Raw genomic sequence first — 15716 nt, 5'->3', positions numbered from 1 at the left:
GACCACTGGAAAAACCATAGCCTTGACTAGATGGACCTTTGTTTGCAAAGTAATATCTCTGCTTTTTAATATGTTGTCTAGGTTGGTCATAACTTTCCTTCCAAGGAGTAAGTGTCTTTTAATTTCATGGCTGCAATCACCATCTGCAGTGATTTTGGAGCCCAGAAAAATAAAGTCAGCCACTGTTTCCCCATCTATTTCCCATGAAGTGATGAGACTGAATGCCATGATCTTAGTTTTCTGAATGTTGAGTTTTAAGCCAACTTTTTCGCTCTCCTTTTTCACTTTCAAGAGGTTCTTTAGTTCTTCTTCACTTTCTGCCATAAGGGTGGTGTTATCTGCATATCTGAGGTTATTGATATTTCTCCTGGCAATCTTGATTCCAGCTTGTACTTCTTCCAGCCCAGCGTTTCTCATGATATACTCTGCATAGAAGTTAAATAAGCAGGGTGACAATATACAGCCTTGACGTACTCCTTTTCCTATTTGGAACCAGTCTGTTTTTCCATGTCCAGTTCTAACTGTTGCTTCCTGACCTGCATACAGGTTTCTCAAGAGGCAGGTCAGGTGGTCTGGTATTCCCATCTCTTTCAGAATTTTCCAGTTTATTGTGATCTACAGTCAAAGGCTTTGGCCTTGAACTTCAGAATCCCTCCTTTTATCTGCAGTGTGGCTTTGGCTGCATCTGTGACTCGAGAGTCCCTTGAACTTCAAAGAGATCCAACCAGTCAATCCTAAAGGAAATTAGTTCTGAATATTTATTGGAAAGACTGACACTGAAGCTGAAGCTGCAGTACTTTGGCCACCTGATGAGAAGAACCGACTCATTGGAAAACACCCTGATGCTGGGAAAGATTGAGGGTAGGAGAAGAGGATGACAGAGGATGAGATGGTTGGATGGTATCACCAACTCAATGGACATGAGTTTGAGCAAGCTCCGGGAGTTGGTGGACAGGGAAGCCTGGCGTGCCGCAGTCCATGGGGTCACAGAGTTGAACACAACTGAGTGACTGAACTTTGGCCTAAGGCGCACCCTCCTCACAAGCTGTGCAATGCCAGGATGGGTGTGGTGGCTTCCAGTTGGGTCCAATGCCCCCTCCTGTTAAGACTCACTCCACTACACCAGATCGTAGAAAATAAACCTTTTAATTGCTTTGTAATTAGCACAGGTGTAATTTAAACTCATACTTTTATTTAACAGATGCTGAATTATCACACAAGAGCTTTGATTGAAACAGTATAGGAATTGTAATGGTTTCAGTTTTATAAAACTGCATTCGGCAGCAGCATCATGGGAGTTTTCATACAATAAAAGACTGGGGTTTGAATAAATAAGAAAAACCCACCTAGAAAACAAACAACGACCCAGACTACAGCTGTTTGTCGAGACTGCCCGAGAATTGTGCTTTCTGGGTTTTGAAGAGCTAGCTACTCTATTGACAATCTAGAGTTGCAAAATCCTGGCTTATAAATACTGTCGGGAGGGGAAGCTATAAATGCGCCTAAAAAGTACTCCCAGGAGTAGGACCCTCAAAGCCAAGTCTTGTGAAACTGTGAGCCTGAACTGGCTTTGGGGGAAATCTTTAATCTCTGGGGAGCTACTGGAGATCCACTGGTGTTTGATATGAAATCACCACAGCAAGGACGGCGGTGGGGGAAAAATCGTATCATTGGACTCATCACCACAGGGCCCTGGGTAAAAGCTCAATGTCCTGTCTCTGGAGGGGATGGTAGGAAGGCCCAAGGCCCGCTCATGGTAGTTGCCCTGTAATTTTCAGAGTCACAGGGTGGTTGATGGATGACACAACTCTCATCGGCCACAATGTGGGTGTGCAGGGTTAACTCGAGCTGGGTCCTGAAGTTACCCGAACTACCATCTGGAGTGGAGACCAATGTTAACTGGGTGGGATGGAAACTGGGGGGACAGAAGCCATGCTGCTCCAGCGTGGCAGAGGCGACTGCTCTGTGGGGTCTGTATGGAGATGGCAACAGGGATTTTCTATCCAAGTGGATGATGAGTGGGAATCCCTCTAACTGTGGCAATTACAGGCAACACCTGGGAAATGCATTCCTGGGCAAAGTTCAAGTCTGAACTCAACTCCTGGCTGTGGCCTGGAATCTGCAGGAACATCTGGATTCCTCAAATCTAGTCCAAAGCCACTGCTTGCAGTGAGCTTCCTGTGTCAGACACTAAGTAAGACGCTTTCCATCCACACACATCACCCTGGGCGTGCTCTTGCCAGGTCCCCAGGAGAGCGTGGAGATGCGGTGACTCGGGGCCTGTGGGAGGACCCGGATTCCAGGATCCGGCTTCAGGTCAGTGTGCCTGGGCCGCCACCTCCGGGGCCTTCAGCTCTGCAGTGGGCTTGTCCGGGGCTGCTTTCTTGGAGTAATCTCGCTCTCCAAAAATGGTGCTTCCGATGCGGACGTTGGTAGATCCCACTTCAATCTGTGGGGAAGAAGGAGGGGCTACGTTTAAAAAAAATGAGGTGCAGCAGATGCTGAAGCTGTGTCTCATACGACAATGCAGCTGAAGGACTGTGGGGCAGTGGTCCACCCTAAGGGGTGTTTACGAAGTAGGTAAGGATTCCCTCTGCTTCTGCAGAGACTGAGGAAGGTGACTGGCACTTAGTGGGCTGGGTGACAGGGGTGGCAGCCGTGTAGGACACAGCAGCATGACAGAGAGCCATCTTGTGGCCCACACGCCCTTCTCATATGCTGGGGTTTCAGAGATGAGCAAGCCTCCCTGTGAGTGAGCGAGCAAACGATCGAATTCCATTTTATGTAGAAACACCAACCATTTTTGCATCATGTTAATATACTCTATCTTCTAATCGTGCGACTACTATAGATCCAGAGGAAGGTTTTACAGTGTGGTTCTTGGAACTTGATCAAATTAGCCTCCGCTCTGGAAGATCGTGTATGTGAGTTGCTAACACAGCACATCTACCAGTGTGTGCTCAGAGCTGCTGCATCCTGGGGGATCTATGCGTACGATCAGACACTTTGTCAGGACTCGGTGTCATATGACCACGCCCAAGCATGAACACAGGGAAACGCCTTTTTAAAAAGCTGCAGTTTAACTTCTTTCAATTTTCCTTTAGATCCCACTTAGGGAATTAAACTGAGTTGTGGTATTTTTATTGTTTTTAATGAGGGGTCAAGCTATAATTTCTATACAGTTCATTTGAAAAAAAGAAGGGGCCGGGGACGTCAGCATAGGTGAGAGACACTGCTGCGTGTGCCTTGACGCGACGGCGAGGCGTTGCCTTTGGACCCATCCTGCAGGCACCCAAGGGCGCCTGGGAGACTCACCGCGTGCTGGAAGTCCACGGACATGCCCATGCTCAGCTCCACCTGCTCGGGGGCGGCGCCCAGCTTCCTGCACAGCTCCTCCCGGAGGGACAGCAACACCTGACCGGGAGACAAGTGTGATGCAGTTTTACCCCTGCCTTCTCCGAGGATGGTGGAGAGGGGCCGAATCTCAACACCTCTGTCAGAGACTACTTCTTTATTCCTCGTGGCTTCGAGGCCTGTCAAAATCACAAGTCACTGAAAGGGTTTGTAGTGAACTCTCCTTCTCGAGGCCTGTCAAAATCACAAGTCACTAAAAGGGTTTGTAGTGAACTCTCCTTCTTTCAAGAAACTGTCACTTGTTGGAGAGGAAGCCGGAGCTCCTTTTCTCTGGAGACCGTGTGTCAGGCAGGTTCAGACTGAGTGAAGGGTCTGTGGGGGTTCGGGGGACCTGTTCCCATTTTCCGTATGAGGAGTTTAAGAAGCGGGTTATGAAGTAGCATGACAAGAGGCGTCTGGAAAGCCTGTGGGGGCTGATGGCAGCAGCCAGCCCCGGATACCCTCAGCGGACGTGAGCAGTGCCCCCCACCCAGGCCGAGTACCTGGAAGTCCGGGTTCGGTCCTTGACTAAGATCGTGCCCGAAGCTCCCGATGGTCATCAGCCCCACGAACTCCAGTCTGGGGCACTTGGCGTTGATGTGCTCCACCAGGGCCGCCGTCTCTGCAGGGGGCAGGCCATGTTTGCCTTCACAAAAGACAGAAGACCAAGAGGCTCTAGGAAGCCAGAGGAACACCCTTCTCCAGGACAGGGGAGGCGACTCTCAGGCAAGAGGACTTCTTGGAGAACTTGTCCTCAGGACTGAAATGGTGACTTTACACTGAGGTGTCTGACTGTGTTTCTCCCCTTCTGACCCAGTCCTGAGTGTCTCAAGGGAAGAGCTATAAACTGGATTCTCTTTATTCTGTCTCAGCATCTGAGCATAGATAGAGTGGAGGGAAAAGGAAAAAAACAAACCCAAAACACTGCTTTTCTTAAAATAGAAAGAAAAAAAAATATCTGGAACTTTCCTGGCGGTTCAGTGGTTAAGATTATGTGCTTCCAGTGTGAGGGTGGGGCGGGAAGCCATCGGGTTTGATATCCCTGGTCAGGGAACTAAGATCCTGCATGTTGGATATGCAGTGGAGCCAAAACATTTAAAAAGAACAAAAAAAACACCAAGAAGACTCACATTGCCCAAACGCCAGATTAACCAGAGAATTATTTTTCAAAATCTGGCACTTCTACAGTTTCATTATTAATGGAATTGTAAAAACAAATAAAAATGAAGTATATATCATACAGTTTTGACTAGAACTTCGCAAAATTTACCTGATCTTGTTCATTAAAAAACCAGAGAAGGAGCCTATGGCAAAACATTACTTGTTATGCAGGTATGAGGACAGATTCTGTCCTTCCCTCATTTAACAAAGAGAGATGCTAGTAACACTCCAATCTTTAATTAGGGCAAATGATAGCCATTGATCAAGAAATGCTGTAATAGACTCCATCAGGAATCCGTTTCAGGTTTAGCTATCAGGATAAAGTAATGTATAATCTAGGTGCATGTACAGATAATGCTGATTGTTAAGATTTAATGAATGTTTACGTACCAGGCACACACGCCAAGTCCCTACAGTTTTTTTATTTAACGCAGCAGCTCTGTGAAATAAGTGCTCTCACTCTCTCCATTCTAAAAAAAGAGGAGACTGAGGCTCCGGGAGGCTAAGGGCCTTTCTCGAGGCCACAGGGCCAGGAAGTGCAGAACTGGGATGTGGATCCCGGCAGCCTGACTCCAGGCCCCAGGCCTGTTCCTTCAGCCTAAGCTCCATCAGCAAACAACTGGTCTGTAAACACGGATTCTTAGCAAACAGCTAACAAGTAAGACGCACAGGGTCCTGTACCAACAGCTTTACCTCCATCTCCACATTCAAGCCTCGCAACACCCTCGGAACTACCGCTCTGCTATCACTGGCAGGTAAGCAAAATGAAGGGTAGGAAGGTCAGGTACGTCACTCAAGGTTCCAGCGCTGAAGCGTGGTGGAGCTCAAACCCCAGGTCTGCCTGGTTCCAGGCCCAGGCTCTGATTTCTGTGCTACACTGCTAACCCAAGCACCCTGACTGGTGCCCACAGTGAGTTTTGTTTGATTTTCTCCCAATAATGGAAACACGATTTTTTAAGGTTTGAGAAGTATTACACATGTAAATTCACAATCTCTTTTGGGAGGGAGGGTGACCTGCGGGAATTTTCAGGATCAAAGTCACACAAGCCCCTTCTTGAGTCTCCTTGCCGGCCTCTTCAGAAACTAAGAACGCATTAAAGAATTAGATGTGGACTGGTTTGGAGGTCCTTGTGCCACCAAGACCCTACATACAACAGCTTATTTAATGGCCCTGTGAGCTCCTTCTGTGACCTACTGCATCGGGTGTTTAGGCCTGCCACACGTCCTGCGCTCCACCATGTCCTAAGGGGAAAAAGTCTGCCACACCCCGTCTGCTCACTTACTCTCCTCTCCGCTGGTGTTTATCTGGACCATAACCTTTAACCTTTCGGGGGAACCTTTTTTCTGCCACGCACTGTTCACTCTGTCTGCCAGCTTCACAGAATCGACCGTCTCCAGCATGGAGAGGTTGGGGACAGCTGTAACGAGAGGGAGGTGAGGTTATAGTAGCTGTAACTGCTGAGCCTGTACGCCACACCAGAAGCCACTGCAGTGAGAAGCCGGTATAACAGAATGAAGAGTACCCTGCCTGCAGCGACGAAGGCCCAGCACAGCCAAAAATAAACAGATAAAAAGAAAATTATGTTCATTACACAATGAAATGAACCTTAAACAAAAAAAAAGGAAAAGGACAAAAGTGTTTCCCATGCTAGCCAAAAAAAATTTATGGGCTTCAATTCCTTCTCGTTTATTTCAAAAACCGCCCCAAAAATACATAATGTGTGCTAGGGTAGGTTTCCAAGTATATAATACCCAGCCAACTGTGAGTTCATTTTGTTCTAATCATGATGTTTTCCCTTTAATCAAGAACAAAGATTTCTTTCCCAAAAGAATCCCCAAAGCATAAATGAGGAATAATCTAAAATATTTTCTCTTCCACAGAAGGGACTGTATGTGATACAATGATGAAAAAAACTGTGTCTTCATATTTAGAGTTTTATCTTACCCATCAGTTTGTTGACATTCTGTTTTTGTAGATGGCCAATGAAGTGCCATTTGATTTCAGGACACGAAGATAGAATCTGAAGAGAAGGAGGTGGTCACGTTTAATTCAGAGGGAGGGCTGTGGAGGGCTTGCCAGCTCACACACTTCTCACATTCCTGTCTCACCTTTCTGGTCTAAGGGATAAACCACTATTGCATCTTCAGTCAGGCCCTTAAAGACACTTAGAGAAAAACTGAAGACTTCTGTTTCTCTTCCTTGTTTCTGTCAACTCTCCCCTTCTTTCAGATACCTCCCCTTGAGAAGAAACTGACTAAAGCTTTCAGATCTCAAAAGGATCCAAGGTTACAGCAAGCTTCTAAAATCACCATCTTCAAACAGCCACAAAGAAGAAAACGGTCTTAAGAGAGAAAATCTAGATGATAAATATTTGGGGCTCACAGAGAATGCAGGCATTTCTACCATCAGCCTGACCTCCTGCTCTGAAACTCAACTACCAAGGTGGGTCTAATGTTCCAACTGAACAGTCAAGATTTAGATACAAAGAATTCAGATTCCACTTACTTGAGGATTTGATGCTTTTTCAAGCAGTTCCTGAACCTACAGGGTAAAAAATAGAGTAAGTCAGAAGCCTGGCACATCTGACTCTTCTGAGGGCAGCTTACAGGCAGGAAGAGGGCCCTCACATACATAGTTCTCCCCGAAAGTGCGTTGCCCGTGACTGTAGGCCTCTATCACCATGTCTGCAGGTTTGGTTTTGCTGACCGCAACTAGCCGGGGCTGGATGGCTGGGAGATCCTGCCAAGAGAAAAAGAGCCAGATGAGTCAATGTTGGACTTATTATCCCGATAAGTCCTGTAGGGCATCCTGTAGGATGGATCGGCAGAGATCTTTACTTGGCATTTGATAAGATCCACTTTTCCAATACAGCAGGGCTATCAGTATCAAATAATGTTGATGAAATGTCTTTTGTATGCATGGCATCTAAATCTAATATGTTAGCCACCTTAATATCTAGCAGAGCAGAAGGGACTACCCTGGTGGTCCAGGGGTTAAGAGTCTGTGCTTTCAAGGGGCGTGGGTTTGATCCCTGGTCGGGGAACTTAGATCTCACATGCTGCACTGCATGGCCAAAAAATAAATACATGTAAAAAAACTAAATTAAAAACAAACATCTAGCAGAACACCTTTCCCTCTCAGGAGAGCTAGGCAGGTAAGTAAAAGCTTTATTTCCTAGGAGTGTGGTCTTTAACCAATATTACCAGTATCATCTGGGTCCTCTCCTGACCCACTGAGTCCTAATCTCAGGATGGAGTCTGAGAGTTTCCTTTAAAACAAATTCTTCAGCTGAGTCTCTTGCATGGCAAGGTTGGAGGTTTAAGAATCAGTTAAGAAAAGGCATCACTCTCTGACTAGAAGGGAGGCCACTTAAAGCTCCTAAAACCCCAAGGTCAACAGTTTTGGAAACTCATTGGGATCCTGGGGTAGTTATCAATACTGTCTACAATATCGCCTCTCAGAAGCAGCCTTAGGGTAACTCTGCAATTTATGTGGCAGAATCAGTGGCAGAGGGGCGTCCCTGGTGATCCAGTGGTTAAGAATCTGCCTTCCAATGGAAGTTCCATCTCTGATAGGGGAACTAAGATCCCACATGTCTTGGGGCAATTAAGCCGAGGTCACAACTAGAGACAAGAGGGCGTGCCACAACGAAGATCCTGGGTGGTGCAACTAAGACCTGATGCAGCCAAATAAATAAAATATTGAAAAAAAAAAAAGAACCAGTGGCAAAACTGAAGCTTCCCTCCCTCAGTCGGTAAAGCATCCGCCTATAATGAAGGAGACCGGGGTTTGATTCCTGGGTTGGGAAGATCCCTTGGAGAAGTAAATGGCAATCCATTCCAGTATTCTTGCCTGGAAAATTCCATGGACAGAGGAGCCTGGCGGGCTACAGTCCGTGGGGTCCCAGAGAATCAGACTGGTCTGAGCGACTTCACTTTCTTTCAAGGTTAACATCTACTTAAGAAGTGAAGTCACTTAGTCGTGTCTGACTCTTTGCGATCCCATGGACCGTAGCCCACCAGGCTCCTCCGTCCATGGGATTCTCCAGGCAAGAATACTGGAGTGGGTTGCCATTTCCTTCTCCAGGGGATCTTCCTGACCCAGGGATCGAACCCACGTCTCCTGCATTGCAGCCAGATGTTTTAACGTCTGAGCCACCAGGGAAGCAAACATCTACTTAAGAGCCAAGCAAAGGCTTCGCTAATGCAGGTCTTCTCTTTCTGGGCCAGCACTCTGAGCTCTGACACCATAAATGCTTGAACATTGAAACATGTATACTATCATATAAGAAATGAAGTACCAGTCTATGTTCGATACAGGATACAGGATGCTTGGGGCTGGTGCATGGGGATGATCTAGAGAGATGATATGGGGTGGGAGGTGGGAGGGGGATTCAGGATTGGGAGCTTGTATACACCCGTGGTGGATTCATGTCAATGTATGGCAAAACCAATACAGTATTGTAAAGTAAAATAAAGTAAAAATAAAATTAAGAAAAAAAAAAAAAAAAGAACTTTGACCTCTCTCCATTCAAGCCTGGCTCACTCCTCACCATTCAATGTAAAACTTGCACTTGAGGCAGGTACTGACCTTAGTCTAAATAAATTCCAAGAGAAGACTAAATATAAACAAGGGAGGAAAAATCTCCCCCCGTAAACTGCTTGGGATTGGATGTCAGTTCGCTGCTGCCTCAAACGTGCAAGAGCAGCTCTGAGTGCTCCTCAAGTCGGGTCAATTCACCCTCTCCTTTGCTGGCGTGGGCGCTGACATTTACTTCATGAGCAATCTACCGGCTGAGACGCTGCCACACACGTGACCCCCGGCAGACCTGGCCTCCTTTGGGTGCTCCTGTAGTGGGCGTCTTCTCCTGCAGTCTCTGGATACAGGCCTGGCCCCTCTCCCCTCTGCCAAGGCTGCTGACCCCTACCACGAAGCGGGATGGACAATGGTCGCGCTGCCTAGAGACTGGTCATTTTCCTTGGATCGCTAACCTTCAGAAAACCTGACAGGAAATGGGGGACCCCCTTAGCCTTCGCTAGCCTTCGGGGGGGGGGGGGGCTCTGCAGCTTGCGCCAATGCCAAGGCAGCGGGCAGGTCCCGCCCCTCCAGGAGACCCCTCTGCGTCACCGTGACGACCCGTTCCCACGCAGGTGTCCCCCTTTCTCGGCGCGGCCGCCCACAGTCCCCGCGCGGTCCCCTTCCTCACCCGCGGCCGCCGCGCCACCGCCTGCTGCACGCGCTCGTTCACTGCTCGCAGAGCGAAGCCGATCCCCAGCTCCGCCGACATGCTGCCAGCTTTCCACATCCCCCAGGGACCAACGTGGAGCCCCGGGCCCGCGCACCCCGGGCAGAGACCCCTTCCGGTCCCGCCCAGCGCGGGTTTCCGTGAGGCCCAATCACCACTAAGCACCGGGTCGTTTTAGCCAATCGCCAGCGCGGGGTGGGACGAAGGTGGTGTGGCGGTAGCCCCGCCCCCCAGCGACGCCATCTTGGGGAGGTCGCCGCCGGGGCCGTGCGAGGCTCTAGGGTGCCGCTGGCGTCCTTCCGGGTGCCGCCGCCCGCCGCCCCCGCGGAACCCGAGGGATGCAGAGAACCTAGCGTGCTGCCAAGGTCTTACTCCTCTAGCGGGGAGACGTGACTTTTATCTCAGATGATTCTTGGGAGGAACCGTTAAGAGAGAAAAAGCTGTTACTAAAGAACTCGGCAGGATTTACATGCATGGCTGTTTCCTCTGGTTATCCTTCAACTCTGTGCTGCCCGCTGTAAGCCGCATATATAATTTAAATGTTTCGAATCAGTGAGTGAAGTCGCTCAGTCGTGTCCGACTCTTTGCGACCCCATGCACTGTAGCCTACCAGGCTCCTCCGTTCATGGGATTTTCTAGGCAAGAATACTGGAGTGGGTTGCCATTTCCTTCTCTAGGAGATCTTCCCGACCCCGGGATTGAACCCAGGTCTCCCACATTATAGGATGTTTTACCATCTGAGCCACCAGGAAAGTCTGGTAGTAACTAGCTAAATGCAAATTAAAGCCATAGGCACACACAAAAATATATTTGTCCTCTAAAGATGTACAAGTTGAGAGTTGCAAATTTATTTGGGGCAAGATGAGGTGCCCAGGAGGCGGCAGCTCAGATACTGAGCTGCTGCTGCTGCTGCTGCTGCTGCTGCTGTCGTTTCAGTCATGTCCGACTCTGTGCGACCCCGTAGAGGGTCTACCCCGGGCTACCCCGTCCCTGGAATTCTCCAGGCAAGAACACAGGAGTGGGTTGCCATTGCCTTCTCCCAGATAGCTGAGGGACTGCTCCAAAGAGGTAGTGGAGGAAGGTCAATATATAAGATTTTGGTGCAGGGGAAATTCAATGCAATCACTTTGTAAGAGTTTTTTCCCCTAGTGAGGAGGATCTGATGCCACCATGAAGGGATTTTATGCTTTTCTAGATAAGAGGAGATGAAAGGATCAGGATCATAAAACTTGTTCCTGAAAATATCCACCTATTTAAAGACCTGTGCCATCAGATTCCCTGGAGCACAGAGTACCTCACTACCCTGAACTCCCTCAGGGGGTGCTGAAGGTCAACAGCTGCTTGCATCTCATCATATCTAGAAAAGCACTAAATCCCTTCATGAGGACAACAGATACTGGCTGAATATCTTTTGTAAAGGGAGTTCCCTGGTGGCTCAGATGGTAAAGCGTCTGCCTACAATGTGGGAGACCTGGGTTCGATCCCTGGGTCGAGAAGATCCCCTGGAGAAGGAAATGGCAACCTACTCCAGTTCTCCTGCCTGGAGAATCCCATGGATGGAGGGGCCTGGTGGGCTGAAGTCCATGGGGTCGCAGAGTTGGACACGACTGAGCGACTTCACTTTCACTTTCTTTCACTTTTCGACAAAATCTTATGTATTGAGCTTCCCCCACTGCCTCTTGGGAGCAGTCTCTCAGAGCTATCGGAGGAGGTACTGCCTCCCAGGCTGCAATCCTCAGTTTGCCCCAGATAAAACTCAACTTGTAGCTCTAAAGTTGTGCATCATTTTTAGTTGACAATCACAACCCTTAGACAGTCAGTTCAATTCAGTTCAGTTCAGTTCAGTCGCTCAGTTGTGTCTGACTCTTTGCGACCCCATGAATCCCAGCACGCCAGGCCTCCCTGTTCATCACCAACTCCCGGAGTTCACTCAGACTCACGTCCATCGAGTCCGTGATGCCATCCAGCCATCTCATCCTGGGTCGTCCCCTTCTCCTCCTGCCCCCAATCCCTCCCAGCATCAGAGTCTTTTCTAGTGAGTCAACTCTTCTCATGAGGTGGCCAAAGTACTGGAGTTTCAGCTTTAGCATCAGTCCTTCCAAAGATATCCCAGGGCTGATCTCCTTCAGAATGGACTGGTTGGATCTCCTTGCAGTCCAAGGGACTCTCAAGAGTCTTCTCCAACACCACAGTTCAAAAGCATCAGTTCTTTGGCACTCAGCCTTACTTCACAGTCCAACTCTCACATCCATACATGACCACAGGAAAAACCATAGCCTTGACTAGTCGGCAAAGTAATGCCTCTGCTTTTGAATATACTATCTAGGTTGGTCATAACTTTTCTGCCAAGGAGTAAGTGTCTTTTAATTTCATGGCTGCAATCACCATCTGCAGTGATTTTGGAGCCCCCCAAAATAAAGCCTGACACTGTTTCCACTGTTTCCCCATCTATTTCCCATGAAATGATGAGACCGGATGCCATGATCTTCATTTTCTGAGTGTTGAGCTTTAAGCCACCTTTTTCACTCTCCTCTTTCACTTTCATCAAGAGGCTTTTTAGTTCCTCTTCACTTTCTGCCATAAGGGTGGTGTCATCTGCATATCTGAGGTTATTGATATTTCTCCTGGCAATCTTGATTCCAGCTTGTGTTTCTTCCAGTCCAGCGTTTCTCATGATGTACTCTGCATATAAGTTAAATAAGCAGGGTGACAATATACAGCCTTGACGTACTCCTTTTCCTATTTGGAACCAGTCTGTTGTTCCATGTCCAGTTCTAACTGTTGCTTCCTGACCTGCATACAGATTTCTCAAGAGGCAGGTCAGGTGGTCTGCCTCTTTCAGAATTTTCCACAGTTTATTCTGATCCACACAGTCAAAGGCTTTGGCATAGTCAATAAAAGTTACCCTAATCTGGAGCGACTGTATTAGACAGACATTCCTAAAGCATAATTATTCTTAATAGAGTTTATCTAACAGCTCATTGTTGCTGTTCAGTCGTTAAGTATCCAACTCTTTGCTACCCTATGGACTGCAGAACACTAGGCTTCCCTGTCCATCACCAGCTCCTGGAGCTTGGTCAAACTCGTCCATCAAGTCGGTGATGCCATCCAACCATCTCATCTGTCATCCCCTTCTCCTGCCTTCAGTCTTTCTCAGCATCAGGGCCTTTTCCAATGAGTCAGTTCTTCGCATCAGGTGGCCAAAGTATTGGAGTTTCAGCTTCAGCATCAGTCCTTTCAATGAATATTCAGGACTGATTTCCCTTAGGATTGACTGGTTGGATCTCCTTGTAGTCCAAGGGATTCTCGAAAGTCCTCTAACACCACAGTTCAGAAGCATCAATTCTTTGGCCCTCAGCTTGCTTTATGGCCCAGCTCTCACATCCACATGACTACTGGAAAAACCGTAACTTTGACCAGACGGACCTTTGTTGGCAAAGAGACGTACAAATAGATTCAAAAGATATTTCACAGCTTTGTTTTCCGAACTTAGTTATGAAGCAGATATCACAATATTAAACTCACTAGTTGTGAATAACAGTTGGAACAAAAAAATTTTTTAAATGCTTCCTTCCCTTTTTTTCTCTTTTGGTTTCAGGAATTAGATGGTTTAAATAAGTGATCCAGAGAGCTCTGGTCTCAAGGCATAGAAGGAGTTATTACCTCAGAGCAAGAGATAAGTTCTTCAAGCTTTCTCTGAGTCTAAAGAATATTGTGACCACACTGTCAAAAATCTTTTTTTGGCCACCTGATGCGAAGGGTCACCTGATGACTCATTGGAAAAGACCCTGATGCTGGGAAAGATTGAAGGCAGGAGGACAAGGGGATGACAGAGGATGAGCTGGTTGGATGGCATCACTGACTCAATGGACATGAGTTTGAGCAAGCTCCCCACTCTGTGGTCATAGTTTTATAGCCAACATTTAGACCAAAGAGTGCTCAAATTGGCTCTGATAACAAGGGCAGATTGGTTCCAGTAGGGATTGTCCTTCTCAGGAAGTGGGGGGGTGGGGGTCTTAGTTTGATCAGCCCCAGGCTGTTGATTATAGGAGAAAACCCTAGAGATAAGGGAACTTGGGTCCATTTTCCTATCCTGTGTCAATAGAGAGCTAATATTTTTAGGCCGGTTTTCTTGTCACTGAATCATAGCTAGGGTGACCACTCATTAAAAATTTTTCTCCCAAGGGGTTCCCAGGTGGAGTGTGGAACCTTAGAGGAAGTGCTTCCCACATTGGCTCGAGAAGTTTGCACCAGATGTTTGCACACTCATACCAAACCAAACCAGAACCTCACCTGCCAGGAGTCACACTCTAAATAAAACAAAAGGCAAAAAGATGCCCAGAAATCAAAACCCAAGTGGCAAGAGTGTTCCCAAAAGATGGTAAAGTGATGCCCAGAAATCAAAAGTCAAAAGGCATAAATGCCAAACATGGATTTCCAGTCTCACTAGACCTGCAACCTGGCAGTCAGTGCTAGCAGCCCTTTTAGTTCTGATATAGTTTTAAGCAATTTCTGTTGGTTCGTGCATGCTCAGTCATATCTGACTCTTTGTGATCCTATGGACTGTATAGCCCACCAGGCTCCTCTTGTCCATGGAATTCTCCAGGCAAGAATACTGGAGTGAATTGCCATGCCCCTGTCAACTACAAATTGGCACTTACCAAGAGCAGAAGATATTAAGAAGAGGTGGCAAGAATACACGGAAGAACTGTACAAAAAAGATCTCCATGACCCAGATAATCATGATAATGTGATCACTAATCTAGAGCCAGACATTTTGGAATGTGAAGTCAAGTGGGCCTTGGAAATCATCACTACGAACAAAGCTAGTGGAGGTGATGGAATTCCAGTTGAGCTGTTTCAAATCCTGAAAAATGATGCTGTGAAAGTGGTGCACTCAATATGTCAGCAAATTTGGAAAACTCAGCAGTGGCCACAGGACTGGAAAAGGTCAGTTTTCATTCCAATACCAAAGAAAGGCAATGCCAAAGAATGCTCCAACTACCGCACAATTGCACTCATCTCACATGCTAGTAAAATAATGCTCAAAATTCTCCAAGCCAGGCTTCAGCAATACGTGAACCATGAACTTCCGGATGTTCAAGCTGGTTTTAGAAAAGGCAGAGGAACCAGAGATCAAATTGCCAACATCTGCTGAATCATGGAAAAAGCAAGAGAGTTCCAGAAAAACATCTATTTCTGCTTTATTGACTATACCAAAGCCTTTGAGTGCATGCATCACAACAAACTGTGGAAAATTCCGAGAGAGATGGGAATACCAGACCACCTGACTGCCTCTTGAGAAATCTGTGTGCAGGTCAGGAAGCAACAGTTAGACCTGGACATGGAACAACAGACTGGTTCCAAATAGGAAAAGGAGTACGTCAAGGCTGTATTTTATCACCCTGCTTATTTAATTTATATGCAGAGTACATCATGAGAAACGCTGGACTGGAAGAAACACAAGCTGGAATCAAGATTGCCAGGAGAAATATCAATAACCTCAGATATGCAGGTGACACCACCCTTATGGCAGAAAGTGAAGAGGAACTAAAAAGCCTCTTGATGAAAGTGAAAGAGGAGAGTGAAAAAGGTGGCTTAAAGCTCAACACTCAGAAAACGAAGATCATGGCATCCGGTCTCATCATTTCATGGGAAATAGATGGGGAAACAGTGGAAACAGTGTCAGACTTTATTTTGGGGGGCTCCAAAATCACTGCAGATGGTGATTGCAGCCATGAAATTAAAAGACACTTACTCCTTGGCAGAAAAGTTATGACCAACCTAGATAGTATATTCAAAAGCAGAGGCATTACTTTGCCGACTAAGGTCCGTCTAGTCAAGGCTATGGTTTTCCTGTGGTCATGTATGGATGTGAGAGTTGGACTGTGAAGTAAGGCTGAGTGCCGAAGAATT

The 15716-nt window shown here is 47.1% G+C and overlaps 1 protein-coding gene across 2 annotated transcripts; it reads right to left on the bottom strand.

Annotated features, from left to right (window-relative positions):
• Nucleotides 1–1127: 1127 nt before the first annotated feature.
• On the bottom strand, nucleotides 1128–9958 carry PLPBP (pyridoxal phosphate binding protein). 2 transcript variants are annotated; one of them, XM_069573360.1, is made up of 8 exons: nucleotides 9762–9958; nucleotides 7187–7294; nucleotides 7061–7096; nucleotides 6500–6575; nucleotides 5838–5972; nucleotides 3897–4039; nucleotides 3316–3414; nucleotides 1128–2449 (listed from the first exon to the last, which is right to left on the bottom strand). In XM_069573360.1, exons 1-8 carry the CDS (start codon nucleotides 9858–9860, stop codon nucleotides 2318–2320), a joined length of 828 nt encoding a protein of 275 aa, XP_069429461.1. In that variant the 5' UTR covers nucleotides 9861–9958; the 3' UTR covers nucleotides 1128–2317. The 2 variants fall into 2 exon arrangements, with proteins under 2 accessions (XP_069429461.1, XP_069429460.1); XM_069573359.1 differs by having other exon boundaries at nucleotides 3897–4015; nucleotides 9762–9943.
• Nucleotides 9959–15716: the final 5758 nt, after the last annotated feature.

This window comes from Ovis canadensis, chromosome 26 (assembly GCF_042477335.2).
Source record: "Ovis canadensis isolate MfBH-ARS-UI-01 breed Bighorn chromosome 26, ARS-UI_OviCan_v2, whole genome shotgun sequence".
NCBI classification, from domain to species: Eukaryota; Metazoa; Chordata; class Mammalia; order Artiodactyla; family Bovidae; genus Ovis; species Ovis canadensis.
Note: the sequence above shows the minus strand (reverse complement) of the source record. Positions and strands in the feature narration are given on the sequence as shown.